At 35.0% G+C, this 18,226-nt stretch overlaps 1 protein-coding gene across 1 annotated transcript in view; it reads right to left on the minus strand.

Annotated features, from left to right (window-relative positions):
- LOC127546725 (lipoxygenase homology domain-containing protein 1-like) overlaps positions 1-18,226 on the minus strand; it is a 407,210-nt gene that overhangs the window by 204,449 nt on the left and 184,535 nt on the right. The window contains exons 23-24 of the mRNA XM_051973697.1: positions 3,569-3,627; positions 1,810-1,854 (exon numbers count right to left, since the gene is read on the minus strand). Coding sequence (XP_051829657.1) covers positions 1,810-1,854; positions 3,569-3,627 — 104 coding nt within the window. The remainder of the gene's footprint in view (positions 1-1,809; positions 1,855-3,568; positions 3,628-18,226) is intronic.

Here is an 18,226-nt window from a genome sequence, read left to right on the forward strand (position 1 = left end):
ACTAGCAGAATGTTTGAATACTATTGGCTAATCTTTTCTCTCTACTTAGATCTTTATTACATTACTGTATTTGTCTTGGGAATTAATTCCAGGAAGATCTAGAAAGTTGGAGATGCTCCAAGGAGTATAAAACAAAAGGAAGTCAGTTTATTTTGCTGATAAAGATGATAGAAAAAGCTTTTAATAGTCAAAACATAACGGGCAGCAGAAGCAGCTATTCTGTGACTACTGAAAATAGGACAAAAGGGAAGACATTTAAAGGGTTTTCTGAAAGAGGTTTTTGAATTAGCTTCTAAAGATTTTCTAATTGTAAGGATTAAGATATACTGGAATGCATCATCAGCACAGAAAAACAAAGGTTGTTAGACTCTTCCTTTTCAGTTTTCAAAAATTGAAAAATTATTATTACTCTGGATTGAAATAAAAACTGAATAGCCAAGGACAGATTAAGAGGAAGAAACCAGATTATCCCAATACTATCCAATATCCCTTTCCTACTGAAATAGTTTACTCACAGAATTATAAAAAAGCTAATCATTTCATGTTTTCCTGTAATTTGGTGGATTTATATCCCAAAGAAGGATGAAATGTTCACCTATTTTAATTTCATTTGGCACAATTCTAGATGCTGTTCATTGGAAATTATATATTATGGAATAGTTTGTCACAACAATTAGTTCTGACATACAGTGAGTAAAATCCTAAATAAACATTTTTTTATTACATTCAATGTCATCAGCAATATTATACTCTTTTCAAATCTTTCTCCAAGAATTATTTTTTCAAATCTGTATATCTCAACTCTACTTGCAAATCTGAGGATGTTCATATATGTTTTCCATGTTTGAGAATGAAGAAACTTTTTTTTCTAGTTGAGAGTATAATTCCAGCACCTTAGAACATTTTATGAAAGCTAATATAAGCCACAGTTTATCTTCCGGATGGTATGAAAACTACACTTTCTTTATAAGCATAACTGGACTTTGTAGAATAACAGCATTTATATACTTTATGCTCATATGAAAAATCTGAACTCTGAAATCTGACTTGATATTCTACAGAAATTAAAGAAGTGGCCCCCCTCCCTTTTTCTGTTATTAAAAATAAAATCTATAACAATACAATGCCGTCTGGAACTTAATTTATAATATAATTAAATACAAATGACATAACTAGTTATTTGTCATTGGGGATAGAAATTGAAATGAAGTGATTGAGTCTCATTGGAGATGCTAAACGTTACAGGAAATTACAAATAGACAATTAGTTACTTTCTTCTGGTGATTTCCAAATTATTGTTCAACTTGAAACTACTTAAGACAGTTTGTTAAGTAAGATACTTATGCATATTATTTAAATCAATATTAATATCAAAATGAAAAGCTGAATTAAAAACCAATTGTATATTGACTTGAAAAGTGAAATATATAGAAAAAAAGCTAGTTATCAATGGCCTTAAACAGTGGGCTATGAAGCTATTATGCATATTTGGTCAAATGAAGCAAAATCAAGATAAATTCATAGAAATTAATTATTAGGCAAATTATCATTTCCCTAGATATTTAAAAATGCAGAAGTGGGGAAAGAAACAAGAAAAAGCATTTATAGGAAAACAAAATGTTTATGTAATTTTCTTTTTTCATCAAAAATGCAGTTTAATGTTCATTGCTATATTCATTTTAAGTATTTTCAATCAATATTTTTTAAATGAATAAGAATAGACTAGAAAAATGTGCAAGGCAGGTAATCTTGGAACAGAAATAGATTCTTTCAGATGATTAGAAGACGAAAAGCAGCAACAACATTTACCGTTTGCTTCCTCTTGCATTTTAGGCTGATGGTTTATTTGCATTTCTGCAAACATAAAAGTGAAGTGCAGTTAATAATAGATCTGTCTGATGACATTATAGGAGGGAAGGGCAAAAAGAATATGAGTTTAACTCTTTAATGGCTACAGAGCTTTAAATTTGGTCATTTTACCCCATGAAAACAGAACTTTGTGACTATCAAACACCATCTCCTACAATTCCTCTAAGCATCTGCAAAAAGGGCTAACTCTTTCATAACCTCTACTCCATCTTCCCTGGAAAACTGTGTTATTTTTTTCCAAGTAGATAGGAGGCAATAAGGTATTTGCTTGTGAAAAATGGGAAAAGCTATTGAGAACTTTTTGGGTTTTGTTATTTTTTTTTTAAGTAGGGATGTACTTATATGACATTACTATTGTAAGCTTGGCTTACTTGAGAATTGTGAAGCAAGGGGAGGGAAATGAGGAAACCTAGATTAAAAGACTTGTAAAATATGAAAAAAAAGTGTACTGTTACGAATCCCCTGGATTTATAGAAAATTCACTTCTCTTTCAAGAGTAATCTCACACAAAAACCCCCAGCTCCATTCAAATATTCAGCTCAAATGCTACCTTCCAATTTGAAGTGATTTTTCTCCAAAAATGTTATATGTGTAAACATGTAGATATATTTGTGGATATGCATGTTTATATACACACTCACACATAGATATGTAGCCACTGACACTGAGGCATGAAAGAGCATAAAAGGAACAATTTTTGCCCTTAAGAAGTTTAAATAATGCTGGGGAAAAATAGTCTATAAGTTGATAAGTGAATAATATATCTATAGTATTCACATACATATATGTGTGAGTGCATGTGTGTGTGTGTATGCATGTACATATATGATTCTTTTCCAAAAATTTTATACCCACAAGTGTGTGTATATGTATATGTATGCATTTTTGGTCAAATTAAGCAAAATATATCTGTATGCTATGTATATGTGCGTATACACATGCATTGATAGGGGTATACACTCATTGATAGGGGTATACATATATGTACACATGTTGTACATATGCTCATGTGCACTGTGTTGCATAAGCATGTGTTTATACATGCATATATGTATCTATGTATATATGGGCAGCTAGGTGGAATGGTGGCCTGAGTGCCAGACCTTGAGCCAAGAAGATCTGAGTTCAAATCTGGTCCCACATATTTACCAGCTATCCAACTCTAGACAAGTCACTTACCCTATTTACCTCAATTTCCTTATCTGTAAAATGAGCTAGGAAAAAAAAAAAAACTGATAACCCTTTCCAGTATCTTTGCCAAGAAAAACAAACAAACAAACCAAAAAAAAAAACAAAAAAAAAAACAAATAGGGTCAAAAAGAGTTGGGCATTATTGAAAATGACTAAGCAACAAAAATGTATTTGTGTATATATGTATGTAAGTATATGTGAGTGTAAGTTTTTTTGAAAAAGAATCATATATATGTTTGTGTATATGTATGTGAATAACATGGCATATATTTATATGTTGTGTTCACTTATCATAAGTGTTATATTTCCCCAGCACAATTTAAGCTTCTTAAGGACAAGAATTATTCCCTTCATGTCCCAGTACCAATAGTTAGAACTTAAGAAATTCTTGTTAAATTAAATAAAAATGTTATATTCTATCAAACAGAAATCCAGTGATGAATAGGATGGTATTTTTAAGCGATTGATGATAACAACATGATTTGGGGATCCCCATTACCATACTTACCTTGAGGATAAAGTTCTATTTCTGAGTGAATTATACCCTGGGACATAAAAGGAAGCCACCTGAGAAATTAAAGAAGGAGGAAGAAAAGGTGAAAAGAGAGAAAAAGGAGAAAGAAAATAAGGCAAATACAGAAGAGGAGAAGAAAGAGAAAATGTTAATTTTCTTTTCATGTTATTATTACATGAAAGACTGCACATTTCATTTTGCATGCTGATCACCACTATAAAACCATCACCACTAGAAAATCACACCTAATAAAATGAGTTGATTGTTAGATTGCCCATTGTGGAAAGTAAAGTTTGTGTCACAGCAATGGCTTAAAAATGAAATATAAAAATTACTTTGCATATTTTTAGTTTAATATTTAAAGTATCTATATCTCTAACCTAATCAATCAATAACATTTAATTCCTCTACATTCTGCTCTCCAGAAAAAGTGACCTCTCTAATGCAAGCACAATGGTCTTTACATTTCTCCATGATATCCCTTTTTCATGAAGACTTCCAAATCTTTGGATCAAGCCATTGATTGTAGGCGACTAGATGACACTTGGTCCAGAGTCAGAAAAACCGGAGTTCAAATCTGATCTCACACACTTACTAGCTGTATGACCTTGGGTAAGTCACATAAATCTCTATTCACCTCAGTTGTGTAAAAAGTGGATAAAAATAGCACCTTCTTTGCAGGGATGTTATGAGGATCAAATGAGATATTTGTAAAGTGTATAGTTTATATAAAAGTTTATAGATATGTATAAATGCTTATTTCCTTCCCTCTTGGCTACAATCCCATGTTCTTTAGACTACAATTCTCTGAATCCAAATCATCCTTTAATATCCAATGGAAGCCTTCCCTAGCCAAGTACTAGCTAAATATTTGTTGGCTGATGAACATTTAAAATAGTTCCCTGGATCCTCCTTCTCTTCCCTCTCTTTTCCTTTTCTTGAAAGGCAAATATCCTGGATTCTATATTGATGGAAAATACTGAGAAAAGCAAACTAGAGAGCCAGGAGAGGATCCCAAACACCAGACTTCTTGAAGCCGGGGTTCTATAGCTCTCATTCCCCTTAGATTTTCTCTAAATCAATGTCCTTGGAGACTTCAGAGAGCCAAATTTCCTCACTTATAATTCAAGGGAAAGCTTTAAGGTCTCTGCAAGGCTGACAATTTAATGGTTTTTTAAAATACTCTATCAGATCATCCTTTAGGCACCATTCCTTATCACCAGCCCAGAATAAATCTTTTACTTATTCTGAGTAAATGGCTATTTTTGGAGTATACACATATGTTCTATATAGGCTACTGATAAGGAATGAAATGGTCCATAAAAGATGAATTGAATAATATTAGAATGAAATGTATTATATTTGGAAGAAATCTGAAAGGTCATGTAGTTCCATCCATATAGAAATAGAAATTCCCTCTGTGATATCCCTAAAAAAAGTAGATACTAGTCTGTATTTAAAAACCTCTTGAGGCAGCATAGTTCCCTTTTGGACAGCTCAAATTGTTAGGTAGTTTTCTCTTACATCACCTGCCTTCATGTTCCCCCAAGGCTTCTTTTCTCAAGACTAGACATCCACAATTCTTCAAGTGATCCTCATGGTATCTAATATCCTTATTGTTTATGTATGAATATATATGGTATGTATACATATATATTTAGATATATTAGCCTATAGATATCTATGCCTATTTACATGTTAAACATTCTCATTTTCCAAAACGATTTTACATTTAAGATCAAGGATGAATTGCCAAGGTGAGTCCTGCATCAGATCTGAAGGTCATCTGCAAAGGTAAAGCATTAGAATAGGAAAATTCTCCTGAAGCAAAGCAAGTGAGCAAAGTTCTTGATAAATCTGAATTTTCAGAATTGACGACAACCTTGGAAGAGTGCAGGAAAGCCTGCAGCACGCTGGAGATGGGTGAGCATTTCTTGAGATTCTTTCACCTACCTGTAAAATAATTTTGCTTATCCATAAGCCCCCTGGGGACGTCCCCCCCTAACCTGTATAGATAGGAAATATCCAAATAAATTACTGAGAAAGATTAGAGATTCAAAACTAGGCTAAAGGCTGTTTCTAGCAGCATGGTAACTAACTAATTTTGTGACTGAGGCAAGAATATAAAAATGCTCCCCAATCCTAATGTTAGGGTATGCTTAGAAGAGTAGAAACATGTGGGTATTATATATTCACACATATGTGTATATGTGTATCTGCATATGTGCTCCTGAGCTTTGCACAACTGAGGAATTTACTTCACATGCCCCATTTTGTTATAGCTGTTTTTCAGTACAAAATGCTTAAAGCTGTGCTAAAATGAGGCCAGAGGAGAAGATCAGAAGTCAGAGAATGGATCCTGAGATCACAAGCTCATAAATCTAAAATTAAAAGGAACCTCAGAACCCATCTAGCCCAAAATATCTTCATTTTACAGAAAAGAGAACCGAGGCTCAGAGAGTTTGAGTAATTTGTTCAAAATCACACAAGTTTAATGACAGACCCTAAGCCAGTGCTCTATATGCCACACTACACTGCCTCCCTGGGGAAATTATAGCATTCTGAACTGGAAGAAACTTTATACATTATCTAGTTCAATTCCTCAAATTACAAATGAGGAAACCAAGGTTCAAGGGAGTTAAATGACGCGGCTCTTTCCTACTGCAAAGCACGGGTGGAAGGGAGGTGGGGGTAGGGATAGCCAGAACAGATGAGATCATCTCTAAGGTACTTTCAGTCCAAAGAACAATTTCATAACTATGAGAACATCTTAACGTTCAGCTAAATACATGAGTAAGCGCCCCCACCTAGACAATGAGCGAGCCAACTGCGAGCAGCCACCACCATCCCTGTGCCTCATTCTGTCAATTTCCCGCCATCACTACTTGTCAATTTCACACCAAGGAATAGCATAAACTGACAAAGTACAGAGATCTGCAGCAGCACAAATACATGCTCAGAATAGCAAGAAATTATTAATAGTGGCCTCTTTTGGGGAAAAAAAAAACACAGCAAAGTTAAGTGATAGCTCACTGTCTTATGAATTTTTTTATTAATATTTTTTCCCACTAAAGAAATAGTATTTTGGATTTTTTTTGCCATCTTCTATTCAAATCTTTGTCTTTTTTCATATGTTCCTAATACATTCTTAAACATAACACCCTGAAATATATTACCCATTTCCCAAAAGTGGAGACTGAGATTTTTTTTTATATTTTACAGTATTATATTGAAAAATTACTCTGAATACAAATATGCTTTTTCATTTCCTCCTATTCTTTCCTTCCCTTTTCCCTTTCATTAAAAGTTTACTAGGTATATATAATACAAGGCACTGTTCAGGGCACCTTGGAAGATATAAAGAAATAGTCCTTTCCTCTAGAGAAGCATATATATCATATCTCCCTTTCTTAGGAAGATACTGATATACATGCAAACAAAGTATCCTAATTCCAGTAAAAATGGTGCAAACAATCTTACAGACATTCAAATAAGAGAATATTTCCCATTTGGGTGTTCAGGGGAAGTGTTATGAAAGAGATTTAATTTCAGCATGTTTCAAAGGATAAATAGAATTGCTATAACAGTAATAGGCACTCAAAATGTTTGTGGCAGCCCTGTTTGTAGTGGCTAGAAACTGGAAATTGAATGGATGCCCATCAATTGGAGAATGGTTGGGTAAATGGTGGTATATGAATGTTATGGAATATTATTGTTCTGTAAGAAATGACCAGCAGGATGAATACAGAGAGACTTGGAGAGATTTACATGAACTGATGCTAAGTGAAATGAGCAGAACCAGGAGATCATTATATACCTCAACAACAATACTGTATGTATGAGGATGTATTCTGATGGAAGTGGATTTCTTTGACAAAGAGACCTAACTCAGTTTCAATTGATCAAAGATGGACAGAAGCAGCTACACCCAAAGAAAGAACACTGGGAAATGAATGTAAACTATTTGCATTTTTGTTTTTCTTCCTGGGTTATTTCTACCTTCTGAATCCAATTCTTCCCATGCAACAAGAGAACTGGTCGGTGCTGCAAACATATATTGTATCTAGATATACTGCAACATTTTAAAGATATATAGAACTGCTTGCCATCTAGGGGAGGGGGGGGGAAGGGAAGGAGGGGAAAAATCGGAACAGAAGCGAGTGCAAGGGATAATGTTGTAAAAAAATTACCCTGGCATGGGTTCTGTCAATAAAAAGTTATTATTTAAAATAAATAAATAAATTATGTGTTTTTTTTTAATGAATTGGCTCATTTAAAATGAAAAATGGCAAGTTTTCTATTTAAGAGAACCAATAAATGACTCATCCTAAGTTTAGAACTTTTCTATATTTAGAATTTTTATTCCTTAATGAACTTATTTTCTGAGTTTTTATATTTTGTATCTCATATTTTCTTTGCTTAAATATATTTATATGTTCATATTGTTACATTCAATTATATGACTTTGTCCATGTTGTGTTGCTATTCAAGGAAGTTGTATCTTCTAATAAAAACCAATTATGCTCAGGAAAAAAAAAAAAAAAAAAACAGTAGTAGGCACTATGGAGCATCAGGTAACAGTGTTTTCCTCACTTTTTCCTCCCAATCAGAGACAGGCCTAGTTGGAGCTCTCTGATTATGTAAAAGAATTCCTCCAGTTCCTTCTAGCTTTCTCCCACTTCACACCATTCAGATAAAGGGGAGAGGTTTGTCTTCCAGGATCCTCAAGGGCTCTGTGTCTCGACTCTAAGTGAGCCTATATTCAGGTTTGGGAATTACTTTGGAGAGTTACAGGTTCATTCATTAACAACAACAACAACAACAACAACAACAACAACAACAACAACAAAAACTAAACATTAGCTCAGAAACCACCCCTCTTTTCCATGTCATATAGCATCCTAAATCCAAACTGCAGATTCTGACAATTTGTGAAATGAGTAGTCCTTTAAAGTCACCTCCCTCCAATCAAGTTTTTAAAGATAATACCCAACAGATCAATGAAAAAGGAAGTCCTTTTATTTAAGAGAATTAAGCTTATAGAAGAAATACCATAACAACTGTTCAAGATAAGCCTAAATAAATCTCAAAATGAAAGGAAAAGAAGCTATACCACGGGCCTCTTGGCTTCTTCCCTAAAGGCACAAAATCTACTATAGCTTGAGCATTGCTTCAACTTTGGGTGCCACCCTCTTGTCTGCCTGTGATAAATTGGCCACTTCAGGAGAAACTCAGCTTTTGACTTTCTTTTACCTCACTTCAGGGGAGTGGGTATGGGGTCAGCTAGCTACAATTCCCAAGATGTTCACATGTCATTTAAATGACTCATCTCAAATAAAAAGAGATGGAAGGGACATATTTTAAATAGAGTTAAGGTGTGATACTAGCAATGTGCATACTATGTTTGGAGAAGGGAAGCATTGGCTAGAGTGTAGGATTTATATAAGGGGAAAACAGGAGCTGAAACTACAAAAGCAAATGGAAGACACAGTTTAGGGAACTTTAATATATTTGGAGTTTTTTAAATCATCACAATAACTATTAGGAAACACTGGAATAGGGAGTAAACATACCTGAATATAGATAAATGGGAGGAGGGGGGAGGAAGAGAGGTAAATGCAGGGTTGAAAAGGTTAGTTTATTCAACAGTTAGTTATTAAACACTTATAATATGGCTGTAATAACAATTATTCACATTTATTTAATGCTTTCCTCACAGCAGCCTTGTGAGATAGTTACTACAAATATTAATATCCCCATTTTATAGATAAATATTAGAACTAATAATACCATTCACATATAAAGTATTTTCTATGTATCAAATGAGTGAGATAGTTATATTATTATTCACATTACATATTAAGAATCTAAGACTGCAAGAAGGGGACTTGTCCAAAATTACATATGTAATAAATGTCTAGAATAGAATTTGAACTCAATTCTAAGTCCAACACTATCTACTGTGTCACTCTGAACAAAAAATGGTACTTTTTTAAAAAAAGGTTTTTGCATAATTAATTTGTCTAAAATTGAATTCAGACTCATGAACCCTGACTCTACTATGTACATAGATTCTGAAATGTAAAAATCTTAAAGCAACAGATTATGACAAGTCCTGAAGAAGATAACAAAAACATGGGTCTTTAATTTTGCTTTGAAGCACTTATTCCATCTTTCTAAGAAATACTTTACCTTAGGAATGAGGAAAATGGTTATTAATTACCAATATCTTGGGGAAATCCAGATCTCTGTCCTTCTTCCAAAATCTCAATTTTAAAAGTTTGGTCTCTTAAAGGATATTGCTGGTGAGATTGAACTAACTTTATTGTTCAAGACTCCACCCTAGTGGAAACTACAGTGTTCTGCTAAAGCAAGGAGAGAGTATACATTCTTCGAATAGTCCAAGGCCGGGTATAGTCTAAGTATATAAATTGTTTCTTGTTTAAGGGTGAAATAATGTCACTCCCAGCCCTTCATTTTCATAAAACACACCTTTCATTGTGCTATCCAATTAAAGTTGACTGCCCAAATAGAAACACTGAAGGGCAAGTGAACTGTGAGCCTGACTCCATCATTGTCTTTGTACTAAAAAAGAGGGGCAATTTACTGCTCTTTTAATTAATGATGTTCCTGCCTTATTGATAAAATTATTAAATTACCCAGAAACTATGTTTCTTGAATCTTTTTTTAATCATCATGTGGTAAGCAAGAGAGCAGAAAGGTCTTTTTCTCTTATACTTTCTTCTCTAGAGAGATGGCCAACCTTTGCTTTGTGCATTCATAACAATTCCTTGGTCATAGCCAAAGCACAAATATCACATGTTTTATGCAAGTCTCTATAAAATCTCACTTGTCCTATAAATTTACTCAGAGGGAAATTTTCAGTTCTCTGACTTTTTTTTTAATAAAACAAAAATTTTAAATAGGCATATGTTAAAAATTAAGATAATACAAAATTGTTAATAGGCACACATTAAAATTAATATATAACATATAACACAAATATTGTTAACAGGCACATATTAAAATTAACACATAATATATAACACAAAAGTGTTAATAGGCACATATTAAAATAAACATATATAACACAGAGGTTGCTAATGGGCATATTAATAAGGGCATTTTGGGTGGCACAATGACTAGAAGGCTGGTCCTGGCATCAGGAAAACTTCTCTCTGGTTGTTGCTCAGTTGTGACAGTCTTGTCCAGCCCTTGTTGTCCCCATTTGGCCTTTTCTTGGCAGAGATCTTCCCTAGTGGATCCAGTGGATCCATTTTGTCAGATAGTCAGAGGTAAAATGACTTGTCCAAGGCTAGGCAGGATGTGAGGCTAGATTTGAATTCAGTTCTTCTTGACTCCAGGTCCTGTGCTCTATCTTTTTGTGTGTGTGTGTGAGTGGGTTGGAGAGGAGACATTTATTTGGTCACTCCAAATACAGGATTGGAGGCACAGGAGTCAAGGGCATGTTACAGTGTGCCTGACCATAGGAAGCACAATGGCAAGTGAAAAGAACATCGACTCTGAAGATAGAGGACTTGAATGAAACACTTGAGTCTTGCAGTGTATCCTTCAATTTCTCATCTTTGTTGAAGTAGTTGTAGGAGGAGTTGGGTTGAACTGTATTCTCTTACTCTACTATGTTGTCTAGTTTTTCCTTTTTCTACTTCTCTTGATTCCTGTTGTTGGAGATCAAATTTTTTGTTTAAGTCTGGTTTTTTCCTTAGAAACAGATGGAATTCCTCTGTTTCACTAAATGTCCATCTTCTTCTGTGGAAAGAAATACTCAGCTTAGCTGGGTAGTTTATTCTTGGTTGCATTCCAAGTTCTTTTGCCTTTCGGAATATCTGATTCCAGGCCCTTCGATCCTTTAATGTTGAGGCAGCCAGATCTTGCGTGACCCTTATTGTGGCACCTCGGTATTTGAACTGTTTTTTCCTGGCTGCTTGTAAAATGTTTTCTTTAGTCAGAAAATTCTGAAGTTTGGCCACAATATTCCTCGGAGTCTTTATTTTAGGGTCTTTTTCAGAAGGTGTTCGATGAATTCTTTCAATGCCTATTTTCCCTTCTGGTTCTATTACTTCTGGGCGGTTCTCTTTGATGATTTCCTGTAAAATAATATCTAGGCTCTTTTTTTCATCAAAATTTTCTGGTAGTCCGATGATCCTCAGGTTATCTCTCCTAGATCTATTTTCCAGGTCTGTTGTTTTTCCAAGTAAATATTTGACATTTTTTCCCAATCTTTCATCTTTTTGGTTTTGCTGGACTGATTCTTGATGTCTCAATGAATCAGTCATTTCTATTTGTTCAGTTCTGATTTTTAGTGAGTTATTTTCTTCATTAGCTTTTTTTACTTCTTTTTGATTATGTCCAATTGAGTTGTTTTGCTCTATGGAATTTTTTACCATTTCACTAATTTTTTTTTTTTTTTAGTGAGTTATTTTCTTTTTCCAATTCACAAATTCTGTTTCCCTGCATTTCTTGGGAGTTTTTTATCTTTTCCAATTCACATTTTAGGAAGTTGTTGCTCTCTTGCATAGCTTCTCTTTCCTTTCCCCATTTCTCTTCTAGTTCTCTTTTAAGGTTTTTAATAGTCTCTTCTAGGAGAGCCTTTTGTACTGGAGACCAATAATTGTCTGGAGACTGTCTGCTATTAGTCTCTTCAGGGTTGAAAAGCTATTCTTTTTCTGTGTAGAAACTATCAATCATTCTTTTGATTTTTTTACTCATTTTGTTAAAGCCTGTAAGGTCTGCCTTCAGAGCCAGAAGGTTACCAGCTTCTTCTGCAGAGCAGTGAAAAGTATATGGACCGGTAGCTGTCCTGCCAGCCGGCTACAAAAAGCAGCGAGGTACTGGAATGCTCTGGGAAAGAGTTCCCCACCTGAAAGTAACTCAGGCCCGCAGAGCCCGGCTGGAAAAGTGCCCTGCAAAGAACCCCTGCTGTGTGAGATAACGACTGCCCTGGGGCTAGACACTTAGCAGTGAGAGTTTCACTGCCCCAAGCCAAACCCTGCCCTGGGGCTGTGGGTATTAGCAGCTGAGTAGTGAATGGATTTGCAGGGACCGAAAGTGTCTGCCCAGAAGCACAGTCAGCTGGGAAGGTTCTATTGCTCCAGGATGAGCCCCCCACTCTGCCAATCAGAGGCTGCCCAGGCTGTGCCCCCTTGCCTTGCAGATTTGTAACTGCCCCCGCAAAAGCCCCGAACTGCAGGATGTGGCCGAAGGGCTGCGGTAAAGTCTGCCTGAGTCACTTCCGGGTTTGAGGGGTTACAGACAGATCTCGTTAGGTTCTGGCGTTTTTTAGAGGACCCTTTGTTTCAGGCATTAATTTCTCTGCCAGTTTACTGCTTTGTAGTCAAGGCAGAGCAGTTAGCCTATAGCAGAGTCATCTCTATAACTTCTCTAGCCACAGAGATCACCCCCGCCCCTGGTCTGCTCAGGACACTAGCCTCTCGCTGCCTGTGCTAGTCTGTTCCTGGCCCCTCAGGACAAACCTTTCCTGGCGAGCTTCTGGATTGACTTCGGCTGGTAAGTTGTAGTGCTTCTCATCTTCATGAATTTAAGCAGTGAAGAGCTATTTTTGAAGCTGGATTAAATAGTTGGTTATGAGGGGAAGGAAAGGAGCTTAGAGCTCTCTGACTTTTTTTTTTAATTCTTTGTGACCAGCTGTCATGACAAATTGCTGTGGGAAACTTTCTGTTGGTAGTCCATTACTGAGGGCTAGGTCTAATTAAAAAAATATAGCATTCAAATAATCAAGATTCATTAATATAACATTCAAATCAACAAGACTAGTTGGTATAAATTCAAACAAAGCTCAATTGGGCCAGCATAGATGTGAATCTCAGAGAACAAGCTACATCATTATAGTTCCATCATTTACTCATGGCAGGTCATTTATTCTCTCAAAATTTCCTAAGACACAGGAGAGAAGAATGTACATCTTCACCACATTCCTAGATTCTTCAGCTGCTGGACAAGGTAGGATTGGACTTACTCCCAGAATCACGAAGAAGGTCTGAAGAGGATCACTAAGGACTGAAATATTTAGACCCAGGAAAATTTCTGGAAATGATTTAATTGGACATCTAGGAAAAGGAAATCCAGAGGTAAGGTAATCTTCCCAAACACCCAGAGATGGTAGATAACAAAATCAGGATCCTAACCAATGTCATCTACTCCAAATCCAATGTTTTTTTTTTTTTTTTTTTTGTTGTTGTTGTTGTTGTTTTCATTAGCTATCTAGTTCAACCCAGGAATCTCCTCTATAACATTTCATAATCATCCAAATTTTCTGTAAAGTGTCCATAATTGATCTATGCAAAATGGCAGACTTTCATTTGATCATTTAAAATATTTTTTAAAAATATTTCATATATATCAGTAGAGTACTTGAGTTAGCCATGTGTTATCCCTTCTTCTTGTATGACCAGTTCACTTTCCTTTTTGGCAGTCATATCCTTAGTTATGATTTTCATACATCTTAAATTCAGTCATAATTAGTAATATACCACAGATCACATTTATCCTATCTCCAGTCAGTTACTCTTTGAATCACCTATAGCTGATTATTTTAAAAAGTAATACCAACATTTTTAACCTATATTGGATTACTTGCTATTTAGGGGAGGAGGAACATGGGGAGGGGGGAAGAAACATTTGTAATACAAGGTTTTTCAAGGGTGAATGTTGAAAACTATTTTTTGCATTACATGTATTTTGACAAATACAAACATATTATAAAATATGTAAAATAACTATTAGAGTCATTATGATTCTTGACTAAATAAAAATGCAAAGAACTTCAAAATCATAAAAAAGAAATGCCAATATTCTCAATGCACAGCCAAAATGTGATTCAGCAATGATTCCAATGCAATTAGCAGGATAACTTCTGTAAACATAAGTATTTGGAAATACCTTAACTTTAAGGAGTCTCTCTTCCTTTTGGATTTTCTATATACAAATTTATTTGATAAATTTTAAAAGAAATTTTGGTCCATACTTTTCTCAAATTTCTTTTTTTTTTCTGCTCTTTTTTCTGGTTGAATGAGAAATACATCTGTTAACTGAAAACATGTGCCCCAAAGTAGGCCTATAATTTTGGGTTATGAATATAGTGATTTAGGACAAAATGTAATCTTGTTTATGCTTTTATTCTATGTATCTTCTATCACTGTAGTCTATGTATGAAAGGATTTCCAAATTCTTACTACAAAGTTCTCCTAATCTCCCCAAATAGTTCTTTCATCAGCTACTTGATGCCTAAAATCATTTAACAGAGAAAAAAAAAAAAAAAACCTTTCTTTCCCCGGGTTGAAGAGTGTTTAAAACATAAATATCCCAAGGAATTATATAAATGGCAAATGTCAGATTACAGGGTCCAACAAGACAGAGCTAAAGCAGTGTAGCAAACTGCTTGTGGTTTGGGCAATGTTTGACAAAGCTAAGATATCCCATCCATTGAATGTTATAGAGGATTTTTTTAAAATTACTCTTATTGAACTTATTCGCCTTATACTTATTTGCTTCCCTGTGTTATCTCCCTTGCTAAATTATTAGCCCCTTGAAGGCAGGACTGTGCTTTATATAACTTAGTTATCTTACTTACACTGTGCCTTTAACATATATAACATAAACAGACAATTTCATCTATTTCACTATTTTGTATAGGGCCAACACAACTACAAATGGCTTCCTGTCCTTAGAAATACAAAGAAAGGAATATTATATCATGATCCACATAGAGCAATGGAAAAGTTGAAGCACATAACCTGGATTTTCCAAAGAAAGAAAGCTCTTAACCTCTGGCCAGCTCTTATTTCAAGGCACATTCCTCTCTTGTTCTGTTACTTCTGCCTAATGGTCCAGTGAAAAAGGAAAAGTTCTTGACCCACAGAAGTCACAAAAAGATTCCAAAGATTTTCTCACAGCTAGTCCTGTCCTCCAACTATATTTTCCTCTGCCTTATTTCCTTGGCCTTAAAATAAAAGGCATTCTAGTATCCTTCTCTTAATAGGAAAGCACTTTAATAATCAGGAGCAGAAATTGGGCACTTTGCATATGAAAAATTTGATAAGAACAACAAGGAGCAAAACAGCAGCCTGAAGTTGGACATCATTTCTTAGGTCATTAAATCATATGACCATTCTATCTAACAGACCTTATAGCTTCATGTTTAACAGTGTATAACTCTTCATACAGCAGCTGGTTGCAAAATATAATTTATTTGCATCTATATTTTCTATTTCCTCCATCTTTCTGTTCTTCTTTTCAGCACTGCCTGAAGGAGGACCTTTGTCTCTAATAACTTGCTCCCTGTGAAGCTCATGTCAAAAACATTTCCTGAATCAAGAATAATAGATGCTAACACAGTGAGGCAGAAGGCACTAACTACTGTCTGTCTTAAATCTAAAAAAGTTTAACTTTAAAAGGCTACTCAATCTCAACTTATCTGCACTCTCCTAAGCCAAATGGACTAGTAAAAGCATGTATCACATGTCACTTTATAGGAATTATTTCTCTTATTTTTTAATTGTATAATTAAAATAAAGTAGTCCCATTTCAGAGTAGGCATGACAATATAATGAATTTGAGAACACACATAGTCCTAGATATCTCCGGTTGGAAAGCAAGTAAACTAAGAAGGGCAAGGTCCAATATGGACCCTACAGAACTATTATACAAAACAATTTACTTAAATTCATAAGGCTGGTTGCACATTTCTCTAAATCAATTTAAAATGTGCCCAAAATCATGAGGGCAAATTGTAGTCACTAAAGAGTGTATACACCTGTGTATATTATAAGTACTGGAAAAAAATAAAATAAAAATAGGAAATTTGAAAAAAAAAAAAAAAAAAAAACTTCAGGTATAGAATTAAAATAAAACCAGAAGGACGTGGGTGTTCAAACTGAAGAAAAATGGGCCATGTACAAATGTATGAAGCATCTGTGATGGACAAAAGCATTCTCTTCCCATAGTTAAGCATTGTATTTTAGCTGTACTTTTTTTGGCTCATAAAGGGAACTATCGCTTGGTGGTCTTTCTCCTTGTCCTAATTCCATTTCTCTGTGGAATTTCTTTTTCCCCCTAAGGAGCTGCAAAGAGAATGACAGAAATTTTCTTTCCTTTTTTACCTTTGTGATTTCAACAGCTGAGCATTTTCTGCTGACCAGACCCTAGTGCTAATTATCCACAAAGTGTCCTGTCATGCACTGTTTGGCTAGGCCATGTGACTGATGAGGGGGGTGCAGGCAACAATGAGCAGCTCCCTCTAGGTTCCTGGCAAAGTCAGCTGGCCTCATTTCCCCATAGAGCCTCCTGCCACATTCACATCAGTCCTCTGCTTGTGGCCTTTCATACACAGAGATAAAATTCTGATGTCAGAGTAACAGCAGCTAGAGGCAGGAGCAGAGCCTGTATTGTTGGCTGGGAACCAGTTACACCTGTGTTCCATTCCTGGCTCCAATATGGACTTGCTGCTTAACTTCAGGACTTGGAGAAGAAGTAATTTATCTTATCTCCCTCCATAAGATAGAAGAAAATGAATATGTATGTCATGCTTCAAGCCCCCCCCCCATACCCTCAACTCCACTCAGCTGCCAAAATGACTTTTTTCTTTCTTCTCTTTCTTTTCTTTTTCTTTTTTGAGGAAATTGGGGTTAAGTGACTTTTTCAGTTAGGAAGTGTTAACTGTCTGAGGTCAGATTTGAATTTAGATTCTTCTCACTCCCAGGCCAGTGCTCTAGTCACTGAATCATCTAGCCGCCCCAAAATGATGACCCAAAATGACTTTTCTAAAGTCTGAAAATGTTTTGCCCTCCCTCAATACTCAGTTAAGTTCTAAGTGCTTCCAATTGCCTTCAGGATTCAAATATAAAGTCATCTCTTTGATATTTTAACCTTTTCACAATCTAGTCTCTTCCTCCCTTTCAATTATTGCACACCTTTTTCCCCTCATGCACTCTATAAACCAATCTCACAAGCCTAATTTCTGGTCCTCACATGGGATGTTTCATTCTGTTGGTTGTCCCCATTTCTGAAATGTTCTGTCTCATTCCAGACTTCTCATGTCTTCTCTGGTATTATTCAAAATAGCTCATCTTACTTTCTGCAGAAGGTTTCCTGGTTGCTCCAAACCCTACTACATTCTTTCTCCACATCTTCCCTCTGAGATAACTTTGCATTTACATTGTGAATACATTGCTAGATAGTGCAACAATAAATGTTACCTACATAAAAATAACACTAGTAGTAATGATGATAATAATAACAGCTAGCATTTATGTAGTGTTTTAAAGTTTATGAAGCACTTTACAAATATAATCTCATTTTATCTTTATAAGCATCCTAAGAAGCTGGTTCAATATTAGGCAAACTATTAGCATAATTGACTATATCAAAAACCAAATTAACAAAAATCATGATTATCTCAATAGATGCAGAAAAAGTATTTGACAAAGTTCAACACCCATTCTTATTAAAAACACTAAAGAATAAAGAAATAAATGGAGTTTTCTTTAAAATGATCAGTAGCAACTATTTAGAACACCAGCAAGCATCATCTGTAATGAGAATAAACTAGAACCAATAAAATCAGGCGTGAAACAAGGTTTCCCACTATTACCATTACTATTCAATATGTAATAG

The sequence above is a fragment of the Antechinus flavipes genome, chromosome 1, assembly GCF_016432865.1.
Source record: "Antechinus flavipes isolate AdamAnt ecotype Samford, QLD, Australia chromosome 1, AdamAnt_v2, whole genome shotgun sequence".
NCBI lineage: Eukaryota > Metazoa > Chordata > Mammalia > Dasyuromorphia > Dasyuridae > Antechinus > Antechinus flavipes.